Consider the following 17,981-nt stretch of genomic DNA (forward strand, 5'->3'; position numbering starts at 1 on the left):
GATTTTTCTGAGTTGAAAAAATCTGTGGTCACATCTTCCTTCGGAAGGGAAGTAAAGCCGTTGGTCCCCGGTCTATGAGTTTGGTGTCTGTGTGACCGTGGAACTTCAGCTAGTCCAGATCGATAACGGGGTAGCAGCCAGGGGTGGTCGCACAAGCTCCAATAGTATCTGGGATATACCCTCCAGGTGTGCTACAAGGTTTAACTGGATTGACAGCTGATAGCATAGAGATGGCCGACATAGTTAAACAACTATTTGGGATATTCTAGTATAGCTGCGATAGTGTTATAATTGGTACAAGTATGACACATTTATTTCTTCGTACAGTGATGTCTGTTCTCTCTGGTTTAGAATAAAATATTGCTACAACAAAATATTACGCATTTATTGTAATTCAAAAATATAATATGGGATTGGCGATTTTTATTCTTGTCGAATGAAAAATCAAACGTTGGGCTAGATACGAGATATGAAATTCTACAAAAGATACTGATCAACCTGATCAGTAACGGCTTTTTTCAAGAAGCTGAAAATTGCATCGTTACCTATTGTCCACTCTGCTTCATTTTAGCTTCATGTTTACCCCAATACATTTTGATTTGTCGAAGTTCCATGTAGCTTGAAGGTTCGTTTCTTTCTCAACGACGACTTCGTCATTATCGCGATACCACTGTTGTGCATTTTTACTGTAGTGACAATCTAATACATGTTTGTTTTTAGTATTCCGGTTACAGCTACAGATTCCTTACCAAATCCTTAGTTTCCTAGCAAACTTAATATTTTTGAGAACATTTCCGCCATTGCGGCTTGAACAAAAATTTAAATGAAAACAAAAATATAAGCTTTTTGACATTTTAAACTGTTTCCTTCTGTGCTTTTTCATTGGCCCACCAATAAATTCCGAATTTTGCTCACTTTTTGGTCATTTGAATGAGAACCTTCCCTTAAGCGAAATCAATTGGCATTTCGAGTAAAATTGAGCAAGTGATACCAGTCATAATGGACGCATGTTTTCTAAAAGATATGTGATCAATAACCATCGAAGTTGATAGTCGCTCTTAGTGTGTGTGAGTAACAATGTGCTTCCTCAACATCATAAAGGTAAAATCGTAAATTGTGTCATATTGGTGTCGTTTTTCAACAAACTGATTTTTACTAAATCCCATTTTTTTTTGAATTTTTTGAAACACGCAGCGGAAAAATTCAACAGAAAGCAGAGATCGCCGCGACTGATAAGCTGAAATTCTGTCAATTTCAGTACAATCTATATTTTTTCAAATATTGTATATTAACAATATAGTCCACTCCTGTAAATCCCATACGAATCACAAAGGACATAAATGTAATGCTATCTGTAGACGAAAAAGGTTTTTATTCTCAATAAATAATCATTCTACGATTAGCGAAGAGAAGGGTGGGCAAATTGTACGGCTCACAGAAACGAGGCTTGCTACTCTGCGAATTGACAGTTGTCGGTGACGTCAGAGAAATCGTTGAGATAAACAAACGAATTTCTCGAAAGTTGTTAATTGACAATATTTGAGCTCTTATGGTGGAAAAAATAGTAAGCAATGGGTTTTTGACGTAAATTACGGCATAATTACACTAGACACAGTGGATAATTAGTGCATCCATGTGATTATTAGCGTAAATCGCTATTGAAGATTTACATTCTCATTGAGCCTTATATTTTTTCGGTATTTTCATAACCAACCTTGTAATCTTATTTGTTCATTTTGATTGAGTGGTGATACAGAATACAATCCAACAGATAACTCATTTTCGTCAAAAATCCATATGGGACTCTTATGCTTTTATGGGCAGTGTAAGCAGAGAATGAGATGTCCAACATTTTCGTCAGCGAAATATTTTTCTGTTTCCTTTTTTCTGTAAGCTGTGCCTCTTAATGAAGTGGTCAGACTACGCAATGATCGTTATCTCACGTGGGTTCTAAAATATGATCATTAGAACGAAATCATGTAGCCTTCTCCTGCTGGAAAGATAATAAATCCAAAAAAGTTTTCTCCACTGAAAAACTTAACACCTTAACATCATGTGGAAATCTATTGAATTATTTCAATCCACAAACACATTAAATACACACCGTTGCCACTTGATTATTCATTCGAGTGTGAGAGATATGGTTTTCAAATGAAATTCATGCGAACATGGTGTGAAAAGCACATCAACATCATAAGAAATACCGTTGACTACAATTTTCAAATACCACGTGAATATCACATTGTTTTATTTATAGATTTCATTGGCAGAAGAATCGGTGAAATCAATTGTTTTACATGTAGAAATGCACTACATGTTTTTCATACGAAAGTCATGTGGAAAGTTCAATAGTATGACAATGATCATTCAATGGATAAATATGTCATATTCACATGGAATTTGTTTGAATTTTGTTTGAAACACCACATGAAATGCTTTTTAATGGATTTTCATGTGAAATTCAAAGGTAAATCATTTATTTTACTGTTGAACATGAGAACGCACATGAAAGTGATGTTTAATTGCATATGGCTTTATCGTTTCGATTATTTTCAGTGTCCCTAATCTAGAAATGTCGCCACCTCTACTATAATGTATTGTGTTGAACTGAGAATTGTCATTATGTACTGCAAAATTAACAGTGTACTAGTAACCTTTTGTGCCATGGTGGCGCCAGTGTGGTGTCTTTTAAGAAATGCAGAAGTGACCCATATTGTTATTTTATAATATTTGATTTTTTTGAATGCAAAAGACCTTCCAGATTTTTGTGAAAAGTTTTTTATTCAACATGGTCTCTGCAAAATTTGTCACAAGTCCTTTTCAATGCAATTTTTTTTGAGAAAATAGAAAAGGCGGATCTTGAGGACTTCTTATGACCCTGACTCCTTCGATAATGTAGGTATTTTCGGAAAGGTCTTGACGGATGCGGGACCGAGGTCGATGTTTGACGCCATTTTAAAACGCAGGATGGCGACTTGCGGATTATCGAAATTCGCTATAGTCTAATCAATATGCAGCTGTATTTTTGAAATGATCCTGACGGTGAAGTGTCAAAGGTCGATTTTCAACACAATTTTGAAATCCAAGATGGCGACGTCCTGTTTAGCGTATTTTTAGAATGGTTTTGATGAGTGGATATTAAAGGTCGATGCTTGACGTCATTTTAAGGGATCTACCCCATATGGCATAACAGCAATTTGGCATAATAGCTAGTTGGCATAAAGGTGACCTGAAACTGAACCTGATGTGGCAATCTTGGATTTTAAATAGCGTCAAACACCCATCTCTGGCAGCTACTCCGTCAAACCATTCCAAAAATACCCGTATTGATTGGGTTATAGCGAATTTTGTTAAACCCGAAGTCGCCAAGTTGGATTTCAAAATGGAGCGAAATAATGACCTCCAACATCAATTCTTCAAAACTATCCCGAAACTACTCATATTGGTTGTATTGAAATTTTTTAAACTGGAGGTCGCCATCTTGGTTTTTTAAAATTGCCTCAAACATCGACCTTAAGCACATAATCATCATTCCGACAATACCTGTTTTACTGAGGGGTGTCAAGCAGTGTTTTAATTTTCCAAAAATCTTTCAAGCCTGCTTCATTCAAAAGGACAATAAATCGCGTAAAAACGCGTTAATTGTAAAATCCGCGTATAAAACCACCGTGGTTCAAAAGTTCGCATGAAAAACCTCACAAAAAACCGCGTAGAAAAAACCTAAATCGGTGAAATGCAGTGAATATTTGAAAGTGTCTTTCTGTTCAATGGATAATAATATAATAATTTTTGTTTGGTTTCAGTTTGGCATCAAATCATTAGTCACACAAGGAGACCGTTGATAAATACGCTGTTTCTCAAGGACGCGAAGATTGCTTCCACATGATTGTGCTTCTGGATACATATACTAGTATCGCGTAATAACTTAATTCCGTTATCTTAGTTCTTCATAGAACACGATTGCTCGATGACATTTTGGTATTGAAAACATCTTCCTGATTTTTGTTATAACTAAGGCCGCCTCGTATTCGCATCCATGTCACCAGATTGACAAACTGGATCCACAAAAAAGTTAACCATGTTTTAGCCTATTCTACTCTCTACAAATTTAACGAGACTAAATAACAATTGTTTTCTAAAACTGTTTAATTCTATCAACTAAAAAGTGTAGGAAATCAAATGGGATTATTTTCACTGTAACTTTTTTCTATTGAATATTTGGTACATTTGCGCCAATTTCTATTGACATTTTGAGTAAAATTAGTTCACTGTGAATTGTTTACGTTGTAAAAATCGAGTCAGAAGAAAATTAGCACTGTAAACAAATTCTGCGCGCGTACCCGATCAGAAACACACAACAAAAATATTGCAAGACTATATCTCAAGCTGTTACTTGTTATAATTTTCTGTTATTTTAACTACTAACGAGACCAGACTTATAACACAGCCTATTACGAAAATTGCATTCTGTTATAATCTTGTTATTGCATTCTGATCGGGTACCTAGAAAATTAGAATCTCTCTCACCAAGCCATTAGCAAGAAGCGGTGAATACTCCAAGCTTCGGTTAGTCGTGATTGGGAACGATATAACGAACCGTTGACCATTAATAGGAAGGAAGAAGTTGTCGAAGTGGATCCCATATAAAGATCACAAGTGTGTAGTAACATCTTTCAAGAGGAATCTCAATAGTTCAGCGAGAGGCGTGGCGAAAAAATTGCATTTAAGCAAGCCTTTTGTGCGTGATGCAAAAAAAAAACATGAAGGTCACGCACAAAGTTCAAAAGCCAATGAGCGGCAGAATACAATAGAGAAACCACGTGTGTAGAAGCTCTAAACTATCCTGTTGACGAAACCACAGATGTCTATGTTTGGCAAAAATACATGATTTTGCCGGCAATTTGCTCGTGTGGAATGTGGAAGAGGCCGTTCGTGATTACCGAATCAACCAATGCTTTTAAAGAATATCACCGAACGGGTCTACGTCCACTGTCTGAGGTGTGACGATGGCCCTATGCAAATCTGGCTGGATTTAGCCTCAGGTCATTGCTCGTAAGATGTTCTGGTGTGGTACAAGGCTTTGAAGATCACTTTCTTGGCAAAGGCTCTCGAACGCACCGCCGGAACTTTTGCTAATTGAGAAATACTGGGCCATGAATCCAATATTATTCATTGCTAAATTTTTTGTATGAAATTGGTCATGGGTTATTTGGCAATCCAAATTGAATTTTTCAATGCATCTTTGGTGTACATTGTGAATTTTACTACTCATTCGGTGCAAAAATGAGAAACTTAGTCGAAAGAAATGCAAGGAAGTGTTTCGTTTCGCTGTAAGATGGATCAGTTTAAACCTCTTCTTTAAAGTAATCAATGCAATTCAAGCCTCGCTTATGGTTCAACAACAACACTTTCTACATTAAACTACTTTTTGCGCAACATTTTCAGATGAATCTACATAAACGAAACTAAATGTTTTTCTTCTTGAACAAAACCGCACATAAATTTAAGAAAGGCAAACAGTGCCATGACTTCGAATTTTCGTTTTCTAAGCACTTCGGAGAATAGCGGCAATTAACTGATCAGATTTGTTCTCATCTATTGACTCTTCCGTACTTCTTTGTCGAAGTTACTCTATCGTACCGAATATACAGATTCGGCCATGAGGCATTGCGTTCAGGTTAACAAGCAATGAACATCATTGGACATCGTTTTGACCTCGTACAGAATAATTACAGTTTTGTAGGTACCAGAATAAACTGGAGTCAAATAAGACCATCAAATCAGGTCTAGTCCTCCATTTGTTTTGAACCATCAACAAATTTCCCAATACCTTATTTACAACAAACTCGCAACCAATCCGCATTTAAACCTGCTTCCCAACAGGTTGTTAATTGAAATACGCGTAGAATTACCACCACTCTCTTCGACTCGAGGTGAAGGGCAGCGGCAGCGCTTCCCGGAAATTCTTTCATGCATGCTAGGTATATGACTCTTTACAAGACAAAAAGGAACAAAAACATTTATGTTCAGTTAGACTTCTGTTTCAGTGAAATCGTTAGCAGTAACAAATGATAATGAACCAATGTTTACATAAATTTCAGACTGTTCACACCGTTCACACTGCAACAGTAGTTGTATGTCTACTACACCTCTGAACGCAGGGAATTCACGCTAGATCTGGATTAACCCTCTCGATGGGGAGCTAAACCCCTATCTGACCGAAAGATCTTACCGTTACCATTAGCATGGTTGTGCACATGAATAGTAGTATTATCACCAGTCCGGATGACAGCCAGATAGCCAATGAAACTTTTTGTATCATGTTGATGTTCACACTTTCACTTAACTATTCACTTCTGCTAATAGGCGTAATAATATTATAGATTCCACATGTCACTGTTAGCATTGTGGTTAGAACATCTATCTCACCCTTATATATGATTAGTTCATTAGATTATCATTTTACGTTCCTTGGTCAAAGTAGTGAAGCGAAATAGATGTTTCTAGTAGAAAGCATTGATTTATCAGTGACAAGTGTGGTCTATAGTATTATCGTGCATTTCCTTTTGCTACTACAGGTAGCAACTTGTTTTTCTGGCACTTCCATAAATGATCTTCTTCCTTCTATTTATCGTTTAACGAATGACATCACTTGTTGTACTGAAGCGACCACACATTTCACCGACCATCGAATTTTTGCTCTTCAAACTCACGGTGCTAATTTGACAGCACTAACCTGCGCACTTATCCAAACACAAACACTCAAAAACACCTTGCCACCTGATGAATGCAGTGACTACACATACTTTGCCTTTTAGAGCAGTCACCATCTATCTTGAACACAGCGTTCAGCGGGAGACACGACAAACCGCTTAATCACTCCGGGCCGCCGACGTCCGGCGCGATCAGAAAGCTCGGCTCGGTGAGTGTTAGTGGCGATTAAGTGCCCACGCGCACACTCGAGGTACCTGTTTACTTTTCAGCGTTTTTCGCGTCCCGACTAAACTCAACGTGTCCGATCGGAGCCACTCATAGAAACACACTGATCGGGTCAGCGAGGGATTGAGTGTTTTTTTATACTGACAAAAGCACAGCTGATCGCGGTTTAAGCGGTGGCGATAAATCAAGTTCGAGCTTTTGTCGCGGTACTCACCGCGGTGTGATAAGACTAGCGAATTTTTGAATGAGAGTAATACATCGTTGCCAGCATTGTGTTCCGATCCGATCGTTGGAAGATTTAACTGGCAAAGATATTCTAAAGGCATATAAGATGGAACAGTACTTTAGTTTCTACTGCACCATGCAACACTTTATCTTCTTAGCGTCAGCTACAACTTCAATTAACAATAAACTTTTTAAAATGCTTAAACCATAAAACGTCAAGAACGTATTCATGTAGGTCTTTTAGTAGCTTCGTTTGTGTGAGCATGGCGATCAGTGCATTATGTCAACTATTTTCCGCGAATTAATTAGCTCAACAAGTAATTACTTAAAATAACGCAACGACGCTTCATTAGTTTCGGAAAGTATCCGGAGGGAATAAACTGTTCGACCATTTCACCGCAAAGGGGACACTCTACTGAAATCTAAACTCAATACCTCTGATCAGGCCTGCTAAATTTTGATATGCCCAAGCCATAATAGGTGAAATTGGAAGGTTGGTAAGCTGTACCATCAATTGTTTCATTAAACTTTTCAATTAAATTGACAGCACCTGACATTTAATTTCAAATGCAATTACTACACGTATTTTGATGGTTTCTGCTGGCAAAGAGCAATCAGAGTAATTGGCGTCAGAGTTCTCAGAAATTAGCGACCAGGGAAAGGGTTCGATTCGGTATCTATCAACGCCCATTCAACGAAGCTGCACTAACATTTACCACAATTTTAGACATTCAATAATTTAGACGATTTATCTATTGTTCATTTTTATGCGAAGAACAGTTACTTGTCGATTCCTGAAGGCTCAAGTTGCTTGCATATGGACGGGGTGGTCTTTGTTACAGGAGCCAAAGTTGCCAATTGGCATGCATTGTAAGATACTTTGGATAATGTATCGTTTGGACGCATCTGATGGGTATTGCGTTCTTCGCGGAGAAAACTGAGGTGGTTGTATTTGCGAGGAAACATGAATCGGTGCACTTGCGCAGCTCTGTTGGCGGGTTAAACCGGTGCTGGGCTCCATCACGGTACTGATGGCAAACCTTCTAGACAAAAGAGAACGAAACGGTTAGCAGTTAAAACAGTAAGCGATGCTTATTGAGTTACGGTTCTCATTCCAATGAATTGACAACAGTCAGATGATTCTCTTCTGATTCTCTCACTCATTGATATCATCATTGAGAGAAAGGGAAACTGACCGTTATTTGATTAACAATATAAATACGGTTATGACGGTCATCTTATTACAAACAATAAGCTAGAATTGACAAAAAGGCAGTTTCGCATAAAAGAAACAGAAAGGTGGAGAAAAAATCAAAAAAGCACCGCATGCTGCCTGAATACAATGCACTGATAATATTTCGTTTACCATACCAATACAAAATAAATGGTACTCAATCTGTCTATCATTTCAATGCGTTCTCTCTCGCATGGCTTCTGTGAGAGACTGAAACACTATCCGAGGAAAATGGAAATGAAATAACTGTCATTTTTGTGATGATACGGTCCCTTCATATTTACCGTCATAATACAAAGACCATCGTGAGATTGCACAGCACTGGGCTAAACTATCGCTTACTTTCATATTTACATATCTCGGGGTTAAGTTCGATTTTAAAGGCACTCACATTAGGTATCTATATGACGAATGAAAAACAATAAGTCGCATAAATAAAAATAATAAAAACAATAAGTATCTGAACGAGAAGGGCCAACAAAGGATCATATCATATCGATTGCTCATTCAGAATAGGTAGTTGAACATATCGATGATTGAAAATTTCGAAAGCCTTGTTGTGCTTGTTTCTCAGACCCAATGTATGTCATTGCATTGCAAGTCCAAAACGAAAATGGAAACGAAAACGAAAACGACAACGACAACGGCAACAACGACAACGAAAACGACAACGACAACGACAACGACAACAACGACAACAACGACAATGACAACGACAACGACAACGACAACGACAACGACAACGACAACGACAACGACAACGACAACGACAACGACAACGACAACGACAACGACAACGACAACGACAACGACAACGACAACGACAACGACAACGACAACGACAACGACAACGACAACGACAACGACAACGACAACGACAACGACAACGACAACGACAACGACAACGACAACGACAACGACAACGACAACGACAACGACAACGACAACGACAACGACAACGACAACGACAACGACAACGACAACGACAACGACAACGACAACGACAACGACAACGACAACGACAACGACAACGACAACGACAACGACAACGACAACGACAACGACAACGACAACGACAACGACAACGACAACGACAACGACAACGACAACGACAACGACAACGACAACGACAACGACAACGACAACGACAACGACAACGACAACGACAACGACAACGACAACGACAACGACAACGACAACGACAACGACAACGACAACGACAACGACAACGACAACGACAACGACAACGACAACGACAACGACAACGACAACGACAACGACAACGACAACGACAACGACAACGACAACGACAACGACAACGACAACGACAACGACAACGACAACGACAACGACAACGACAACGACAACGACAACGACAACGACAACGACAACGACAACGACAACGACAACGACAACGACAACGACAACGACAACGACAACGACAACGACAACGACAACGACAACGACAACGACAACGACAACGACAACGACAACGACAACGACAACGACAACGACAACGACAACGACAACGACAACGACAACGACGACAACGACAACGACAACGACAACGACAAAAACAACGACAACGACAACGACAATGGAAACGAATTTCAGACTACGAATTTTTGACGTCGAATTTCCGACTTCGGATTTTCGACGTCGAATTTCCGACGTCGAATTTCCGACTTCAAATTTCCGACGTCGAATTTCCGACGACGAGTTACCGACGACGAATTTCCAAAGTCGGATTTTCAACGTCGAATTTCTACCGCATGGTCTATGATGGAACATAACTCATCATCATGTTTTACCGCCGACGCTGGCAAAAAATTCTTCACAAATCCTCGCCTAGAACAACCATGCGACGTATTGCGGTAGATTTGGGTGCAACGCCCAACTCCTACTTAGCAGAAGGCAAAGAATTCTTCACATTTCATTTCGATCATGTCCATATGAGCCTGCCTAGTCCTAGTTTTCCGTTCTACGTTTATAACTGATTCACTCTAGAATACCTATCCGTCTTTCAATTTCATTGCTTTCATTTCTCTTAGTCTCAAATTTCCCAAAAATAGCCAACAAAATCGATACAGTAGAACCTTGCGGCAATTAAAACATAGTAACAGACCTATTTTTTTCAGAAGCATTACAGTCAATTAGAAACATGAAATATCACGAGCATTTGGAACGATGGGTGCCTAGAGCTGTTGTCCTAGACGTGGCAAGCGGCATCGTCTGTGTGGAAATGCATGGTATTTTGACAATGCTTTATATTATTCAAATTGTAAATGCCATAATATCAATCTATAGGTGGATTCAGAAGTATTTCTGCAAAATTATGGGCATGCATTTATAATATTTATCGTTAAATGACTGCATTTAAAACACATCCACGTTACACAAGCACACAACGTAGCTCTCTGTTAAAAAAGAGTTAATATCAATTTAAGGTCAATTGTGAAATGGACGAATCCATCTCATTAACTCCCATCTTGTCTAGCGTGACTATAATGCTAATGCTATAATACTATAACTATTCAACAAAACTATTTGTTGCAATGAGGTTTTCCTCATCTTTTTCTGTCATCCACGCTGTTATTACACTACCAATGTAACTATTTTGCTGGATGAAACCTTCATTTGAGAGCACAGTTTTGGGTCATACACATTTCAAGCCTATTAGACGTATTACTAATATAATTGTATGCAAGTATTGAAAAATCAACAAATTAATTAACAAATATTAACTTTTGGAACAATGGAAACTTGCAGTGGTATGGACAGCACCCGCATCAGGCTGTAGACCTTTTTTGTTTCGGTAACAGTACATGAAAAACCTCTCCATCATATCAGACAGCTTCAGTAGTTTTATCTTAGATGGCATCAAGAATATAATCATTGAACTGAATAATATGATAGATGATCAATATATAATAAATAATATTCGTATATTCGTTGAATGATACACGATAATTTATGTTAAACATCTTTATGCCTAATAGGGTGTACCATATACGTTAAGAAGATTCTCTGTAACAAAATCATCGAAGCAGAAACCAAGTCGCTTCTGAACATGTTCACCTACTGTCGACAATGAGAGTCACATTTTCTTGCATCGATCAGTTTAAACAATCTCTTTTACATAAATGAAATCACGCCATCAAGACTTTAAGAATGCTATTCGAAAAGCTTTTGTAAAAGTGATCAATCGTCCCCCTTTAACGGTATGCAAATAAGTTATTGACCTGGAATAATGACAATAAAGCATCCATAGGGAAACCAATGTGGTAAAACCAGGACTACAACCAAATGTGTAAAAGTTACGGGTCCGAATGATGGACAGAACACGGCAGTTACGCGAGCTGGATTTTTTGGATTCATAATTATGCTTGGTTTTGGTATTCGGCGAAGTATGTTAGCGAATAATAGATCCACTGGGTACCTGCTACCATGTCGTAAGACGCGACTACCAGCAGAAGGAGTCCCTAAGTTAAAGGTTCGTTTCGTTCCGAATACTGAGATTAACTAAAAGGACTTATAAATTTTGACCACAGTCAGAATATTGTGAGGTTTGCCCTTTCAGTTGTTAGCAAATCTATCGTATTTGATATTTATTTCTTATCAGACCGTAGCACGGAAATAATGAGCACGTTCTAGGTTTTCTTAACGATATATTAATTTTCAGTATGAACGTATTAATCCGTTTATGCACGATGGTAAGGCTTTCGTAGCATAGGTACAACGAATTCTCGCAATGAATAATAAATAGGAATCGTACGCGGTGTTGAAATGCACATGTAGATGTTCAGTCCCCTAGTTGCTAAACTGCGGATGGTTACTTAAGTAACTGCTCCGTTCTCTATTGTTCTCAAAAGCCAATAAGCGCAGTTTGCTGAACAAAACATACCTCGTCGAACGCACGACAATTCTACAATCAAGAATGTTGCCTTTCTAGAACCCATTCAGCTAGTCCAGATGCTTGTTTTCAGTTCATTCTGATTACTTTGATTCAATTTAGTTAGACACTTCTGACCTCCGGAAGGCCAACACTGCCGTGTGCTCAGCATTATTTGTCCGTGTCATTCTGGATACGTTTGGAACCGGTTATGCTTGCACTAATCTGTGTACGAGAATGTTTCTTCAAGTATTCTTCATGATATTACTCCATGTAAAACAGAATACCCATTACTCAAGCTGAGACCAGTTTGAATTACCTTTGGTTCTTGCCGTTGGTGGTTGAGGGTAATTCTAAAATCCGATATTCATCTTCGTCATGCAGATATGGTGATTAATCGACCACAACTCTCACCCACACATTTCACAGGTCTATTTGAAATAGTATTAGTTCTATTCTATCAGTGATTTACGAAAGTTATGCCTAGGTTCCTAAAATAATGAATATTAAACCTCCTATTCATGAAGCTATTTGTGTTTCGAAATACAAACAGTTCTTTATTTATTTATCTATTTTCGTCAAGCGTATCTGGACTACATCGAATAGTATTACAATATTTTCTAATACACTGTACATTATTTCCACGGGTAAGTTCAAATTTAATTTGTAAAAATTAAATTTTCATTATATTGACGCATCATTCTATTGACGGGGCTATTTAAGCATAATAATGTCCGTTACATAAATCACCGAATTGAATGTTTGGCTGATTTACTATGGTTATTCCATGAATATGTTGTTTTTGTTATGATTCTTGTTCAAAATGTGGGGTACACTGGTTTGCATAAACAATATCCTATCTTTTAGCCGACAGTTAAGCGATGATCATGATCTCAGCATCTTGTTCGCAGTAAAGTAGAACGACATTTTGAAAGGTCCAGTCCTTTGTTTCGAAAGATACTCAACAAAAACTTTATAGCATCTATGCTAAGGTAACACTGGGACATAAAATGAGCAAGCCTATATTTCATCGGAATACTAGTTTTCTCTGCTACTGATGTATGCAATGCTTCTCCTCTGTAACCCGAGACAGTTGGAGCCGGAGCCTAAATCAATATTTAGCGGATGGCTTCAGCGCCACTCCCGAAGGAGACCATTCGCCTTGTTCGGTTTGCCCAGCTATTGAGACCCCTCCTACGGGCGGGTACTATTTGTTTCTGAGTACTGGCTCCAGAATGGTCCAACTGGACTCAGGTACCTTGATTACCAGTCTGAAAACATTCGCTAGAAATCAACAACAGTATACAAAGAAGGCCTCAGACCGGTATAATTAATTAGCTCTAACGCTTTTTATCATCACGGGCAAAGATCTACTCAAACACAAGGTCCCCAATCGTGGCCGATTTAGGAAAGGTTGAGTCGAAGGAAAAAGGAGTCAACTCTGCTCGCTAAAAACGGAAACGACCGAAAATCGTGAAACTGCCTATACCAGAAAATACCAAAAAATAGTTTACTGCAAAAAAAAACTGTTTAATTCACTTCAACTCATAATTCGCTTACAAAACAAAAAATATTTATTTCACATTTCGGGTCTCGAACCCAGGCCTTCCAACTTGCTAGTTAATTTCCTCGCAGCGCGCTAACCAACATGGTCACTGCCTATCCTGTCTCTCTCCCTTCCCAAAGCATATCAAAAATCTAACTACCTAACGTGGTGTTCATCCGAAAATGAGTGGCTCAACTTACGGTGCGTGCATATACAGTCGGCGTGTTTGCGTGTAATACAGCGATTTCATCGCTGACCTAGGATTTTCACGGGGTGGGAAAAATAAAACCGCCGAACAAAAAAATTGATAATCGGGTTTCGAACCCGGGCTTTTTGAGCTTGTCACGAAAACGCTGTCACTTAGCTCACTGAACCGGCATTTGCGGGTTTAAACAAAATTGATCATGCGCATGTCAAAAAAAGGAAATGAGTACTCACACTACCATGGTTTTACGTGGGTCGCTCGAAGATCCAGTCCGCTGGAGATGCTGATCCGGTTGCCACAAACGATTTGCCCGGTCGTTTGCTGGCAGAGTCTGACCTGATGGAGGTCACTGCATTACATGTTTCCCACGTGGGTTGATCGGTAGTCGGTGCCCAGCCACTGGACGTATGCTGGCAACGACGCTGCTCCCTAGCTAGCGCGAATTTGACGGTCGTCGCTCTTCCGGATGGTTCACCGGGAACTTTGTAGCTAGATGGCGGGGTCAGAAGCGGTTGATGACGGATGATGATCGGTGTGACGGGATGCTGCAGCTTCGAACCTGCACGAAAAACACGCATCCAACGACAAGTTGGAATTAGGGCACGCACTGCACTGGCCACCATTTGCACCTTACCTTAATTCGGGAATACCGACTCTAAACTTTTGCTTCGATATGCGGGAAGCCACTTAACTTGTACGAGTTAGAACTGGGAAGGGAAAACTAATTACTGGCAAAACTGATATAGAGAATCTCACGATTTTTATCTTTACCTATAAAACCATACCGAGGCGCGAGAAAAAAAAACTAAACCACTCCTGCCTCTTCCACGATCCAGAACAAAGTGAAAAATCAGATCTTTAGAGTCCTCAGTTTAAAGCATGAGTCATATCTTCGTGACCGGAACTATGCAATCGTTCACGAAATTACGCAAGTTTCCCCGAAGCCTTTTTTTGTATACGGCTTCAACTTCTTTTGAATATCCCCAGACCTCGATCCTCTACCACCAAATCCAGGGTGCTGCCGACTGGCTTTCAAAACCCAGAGACAAATAGTTTCCCCTCCACTATAGCTTATTCTGCGGTTAAAGGTCGCAGAAAGGGTTATCTCAAAAGCGGGGCGACGCCTGCGTCGCGACCACCCGCCAAAAGTAACTCGGCTCCAACCACTCATCTGACAGTTCATTCGAAGGAACTCCAACCAACCACTCACTCTCATTCACATTTCGGGAGAAATTACAGAAGCTTTTACCCATGCTGAGCGGACCAGTTATTCGAGGGGCCGCTCGATTTTATTTACATTCATATCGTAGTACTACACCTCCATTATCAAGACCGCATCTTATTGCCGACCTATCTTTTAAATTCTGTTTTAATGAATTTTTATTTGCATAAACAGATGCGCGAGGATCTGTGCTAAAGAGTATGTGTTGGTTGTTTTTTTTGCTAAGAGTGAAAACTCTTATTTTTACCAACATTCTTTTTCTGTGTGTTTTGATATCGTACTCAGTAATGTCCCAGTTAACGGCTTCCCATTTATAGGCTGAGGTTTAAGTTTACCAACGAAATCATTATTTAAATATTTATTTTACAACTTTATAGAAGAAATCGATGTGAAAACAATATCACCGGTAGTATTTAAACACTAACAAAACGTTAATAACTCCAAACTCCACGAATAGACAGTTTTGCCTCTACGCTATTTAGTCGGCGGGTTACAGGATGAATAGTGTACTTGGTTAAATATTCGATCAATGTAGAGGTTGCTTGATCAGTAACATTACAATATAATTCAGCGTGTAGCGGTGTAGCGTAGTTGGTAAATCGATTGCCTTGTATGCAGCGCACCTGGATTCGAGTCGCGACGCCGCACATAAAGGTAGAAATTTTTCATAAGAGATTTTTCTAACCCGAAGAGGCGCATGACCTTAACGTTAAAACCTCTATAGGGTGGATGTACCAATAGTCGCATACTTAAGCAAAACTTTGGCTAAAAAATCGATGAATAGACCAATGAGCAATGTTAATAGATTAAACAAAAGCTTTCAATCCCTACTTCATAGGAAAAATATAAAGATGGTTTAATAACCAATTTATGTATTCAAAACCACTTGTACCACTATAGGAACACATGTACCAATAGCGGTGCAATCGCTAATTTCGGTTCCTATTGTTGCAAATCCCATTGATTTCTCATGGGACTTGCAACTGTAGGTACATTAGATCAACTATAGGTGCAAGGGAGCTCAACATTCAAAGAAAAATAATTTTTTCCATAGTTATTTGAGCAAATTTTAAGGATAACAGTTTTGCTGTCGCATAATTTAAGTGCGATGAATCGATAAAAAATATATTTTGATGGTTGGTACCTTAGTTAGGCGTATAACCCACTACTGCAACTACTGGTACAACTCAACTAAAGGGCGAACACGAAATTATTGCGACACATTCAACAGGGCATAACTCTTTTACCATTGGAGGAATTCCACGAAGAGCCGTCCAATTTTGTAAAAAATCGTGACCGACCATCTTCAATTTTGATGAAACTTTTTATGTTGCGCCTATGTGGGAAATTAAATATATTCAAGAGATAATCAAATCATTTTTTCTCAAGGGCAACTTTTTAAAAGGGCGTATGTATTTTTGCGTGCACCACTTTCTAAAAAATATTGTTCAAGAACCATAATTTGTACAGCAAAACTATTCGAGAATGCGTTGCAGGGCATTCATTAATCATTTTAAAAAAAATATACACTAAAAAAATATACCGATTTTCAAAAAATTTATAATTTATATTAAAAATTGAAATTAAAAAAAAAAAAACCATTTTTTTATTTTTTTATTTTTTGCCAGCGAAAACCTAAATAAAAAAGAAACATTTCAAGTCTAATTTCATGTTGGAGAAGTTATCAATAAAAAAGTTTTTCTAACAATAACTTTGTACATGTTTTTCATTTCTGTACTATTTTACAGACAAAAATATATTTTTTTTATCGATTGTGATTCTAAATGTCATTTCAAATGAAAATGCTCTTTACAGAAATCTTCGAAAATGTAGTCGTTTTCAAGATATTTTAAAGTTTGTTTCGACAAAAAGTAATAATTCGTTAAATTACGCCCTTTTCATAAGTTATTCGTATTTCTCCATCAACAATCGTACGATTTTCATAATAGTCATAATACATTCTACAACTTTCCTCTTTACACCATGACGGTATAATGAACCATTAAAAAACTACAGGAAAATAATAAAAAAATTATTTGACTACATAGAAATTGAATTCTCTAAAAATGTTGTTTTGAGCGCCAAGCTGATAATATTCGGACAATAGTTCAATTTGTACGTTATTTAAGTCGCACATTTGAGAATTACTCTTTATTCTGGAGAAACCATAGGAGGACATAGATTTTGCGTGCCAATGTTTTCTGAAGCAAAATAGTTGATACCTGTATGAACCATGTATTAAAACTTACCTATATTTTACATTGAAATAGGTTAACACATTAAAGAGACTTAGTCAATACGGTGTTTTGGTGTCAACAAGAGCAAATTATTATGGATATCAATAAAGTATGGTGTTGTAAGCCATTTCCTAGTAATCGGTGTTCATCGAAGCTTCGCAAAGTAACGCAAAAAATTATTGAAATTTTAAAATCCACAGAGTGTAAAATTCAATTGGATGAGTCTGTTTTTATATGTGATACTTGCAGGTTGCAGGCATGCAATTCTGACAATAAAAAATATCTGCAGTTACCAAGCATCTACACTACAGAACCACAATCATCACCTTCAGGATATGATCCAGTAGACATACCATCGGTTACATCAATATTCTCAGCATCTACTCAGGAAAGCGATGTGCAGGATTATTCCAGAATACATAACATTGAAATATTCAATAAAGGAGTCCTGGGAATCAACGTTTCACCAATAGCAATAAAC

At 38.3% G+C, this 17,981-nt stretch overlaps 2 protein-coding genes across 19 annotated transcripts in view; one reads left to right on the forward strand and one right to left on the reverse strand.

The window, feature by feature from the left end:
* LOC131677117 (protein spaetzle-like) overlaps positions 1-7,029 on the reverse strand; it is a 50,731-nt gene extending 43,702 nt beyond the window's left edge. The window contains exons 1-2 of one of the 17 annotated variants that reach the window (XM_058956832.1): positions 6,807-7,024; positions 6,233-6,356 (exon numbers count right to left, since the gene is read on the reverse strand). In XM_058956832.1, coding sequence (XP_058812815.1) covers positions 6,233-6,322 — 90 coding nt within the window. In that variant the 5' untranslated portion in view covers positions 6,323-6,356; positions 6,807-7,024. Of the gene's footprint in view, positions 1-6,232 lie in introns of all 17 variants that reach the window. The other 16 variants (XM_058956860.1, XM_058956824.1, XM_058956816.1 and 13 more) reach the window with 16 other exon arrangements.
* Positions 1-17,981, forward strand: part of LOC131677091 (serine-rich adhesin for platelets) — a 260,189-nt gene that overhangs the window by 80,427 nt on the left and 161,781 nt on the right. The gene's annotated exons all lie outside the window — the stretch shown is intronic.

This window comes from Topomyia yanbarensis, chromosome 1 (genome assembly GCF_030247195.1).
Source record: "Topomyia yanbarensis strain Yona2022 chromosome 1, ASM3024719v1, whole genome shotgun sequence".
In the NCBI taxonomy this organism is placed as follows: domain Eukaryota; kingdom Metazoa; phylum Arthropoda; class Insecta; order Diptera; family Culicidae; genus Topomyia; species Topomyia yanbarensis.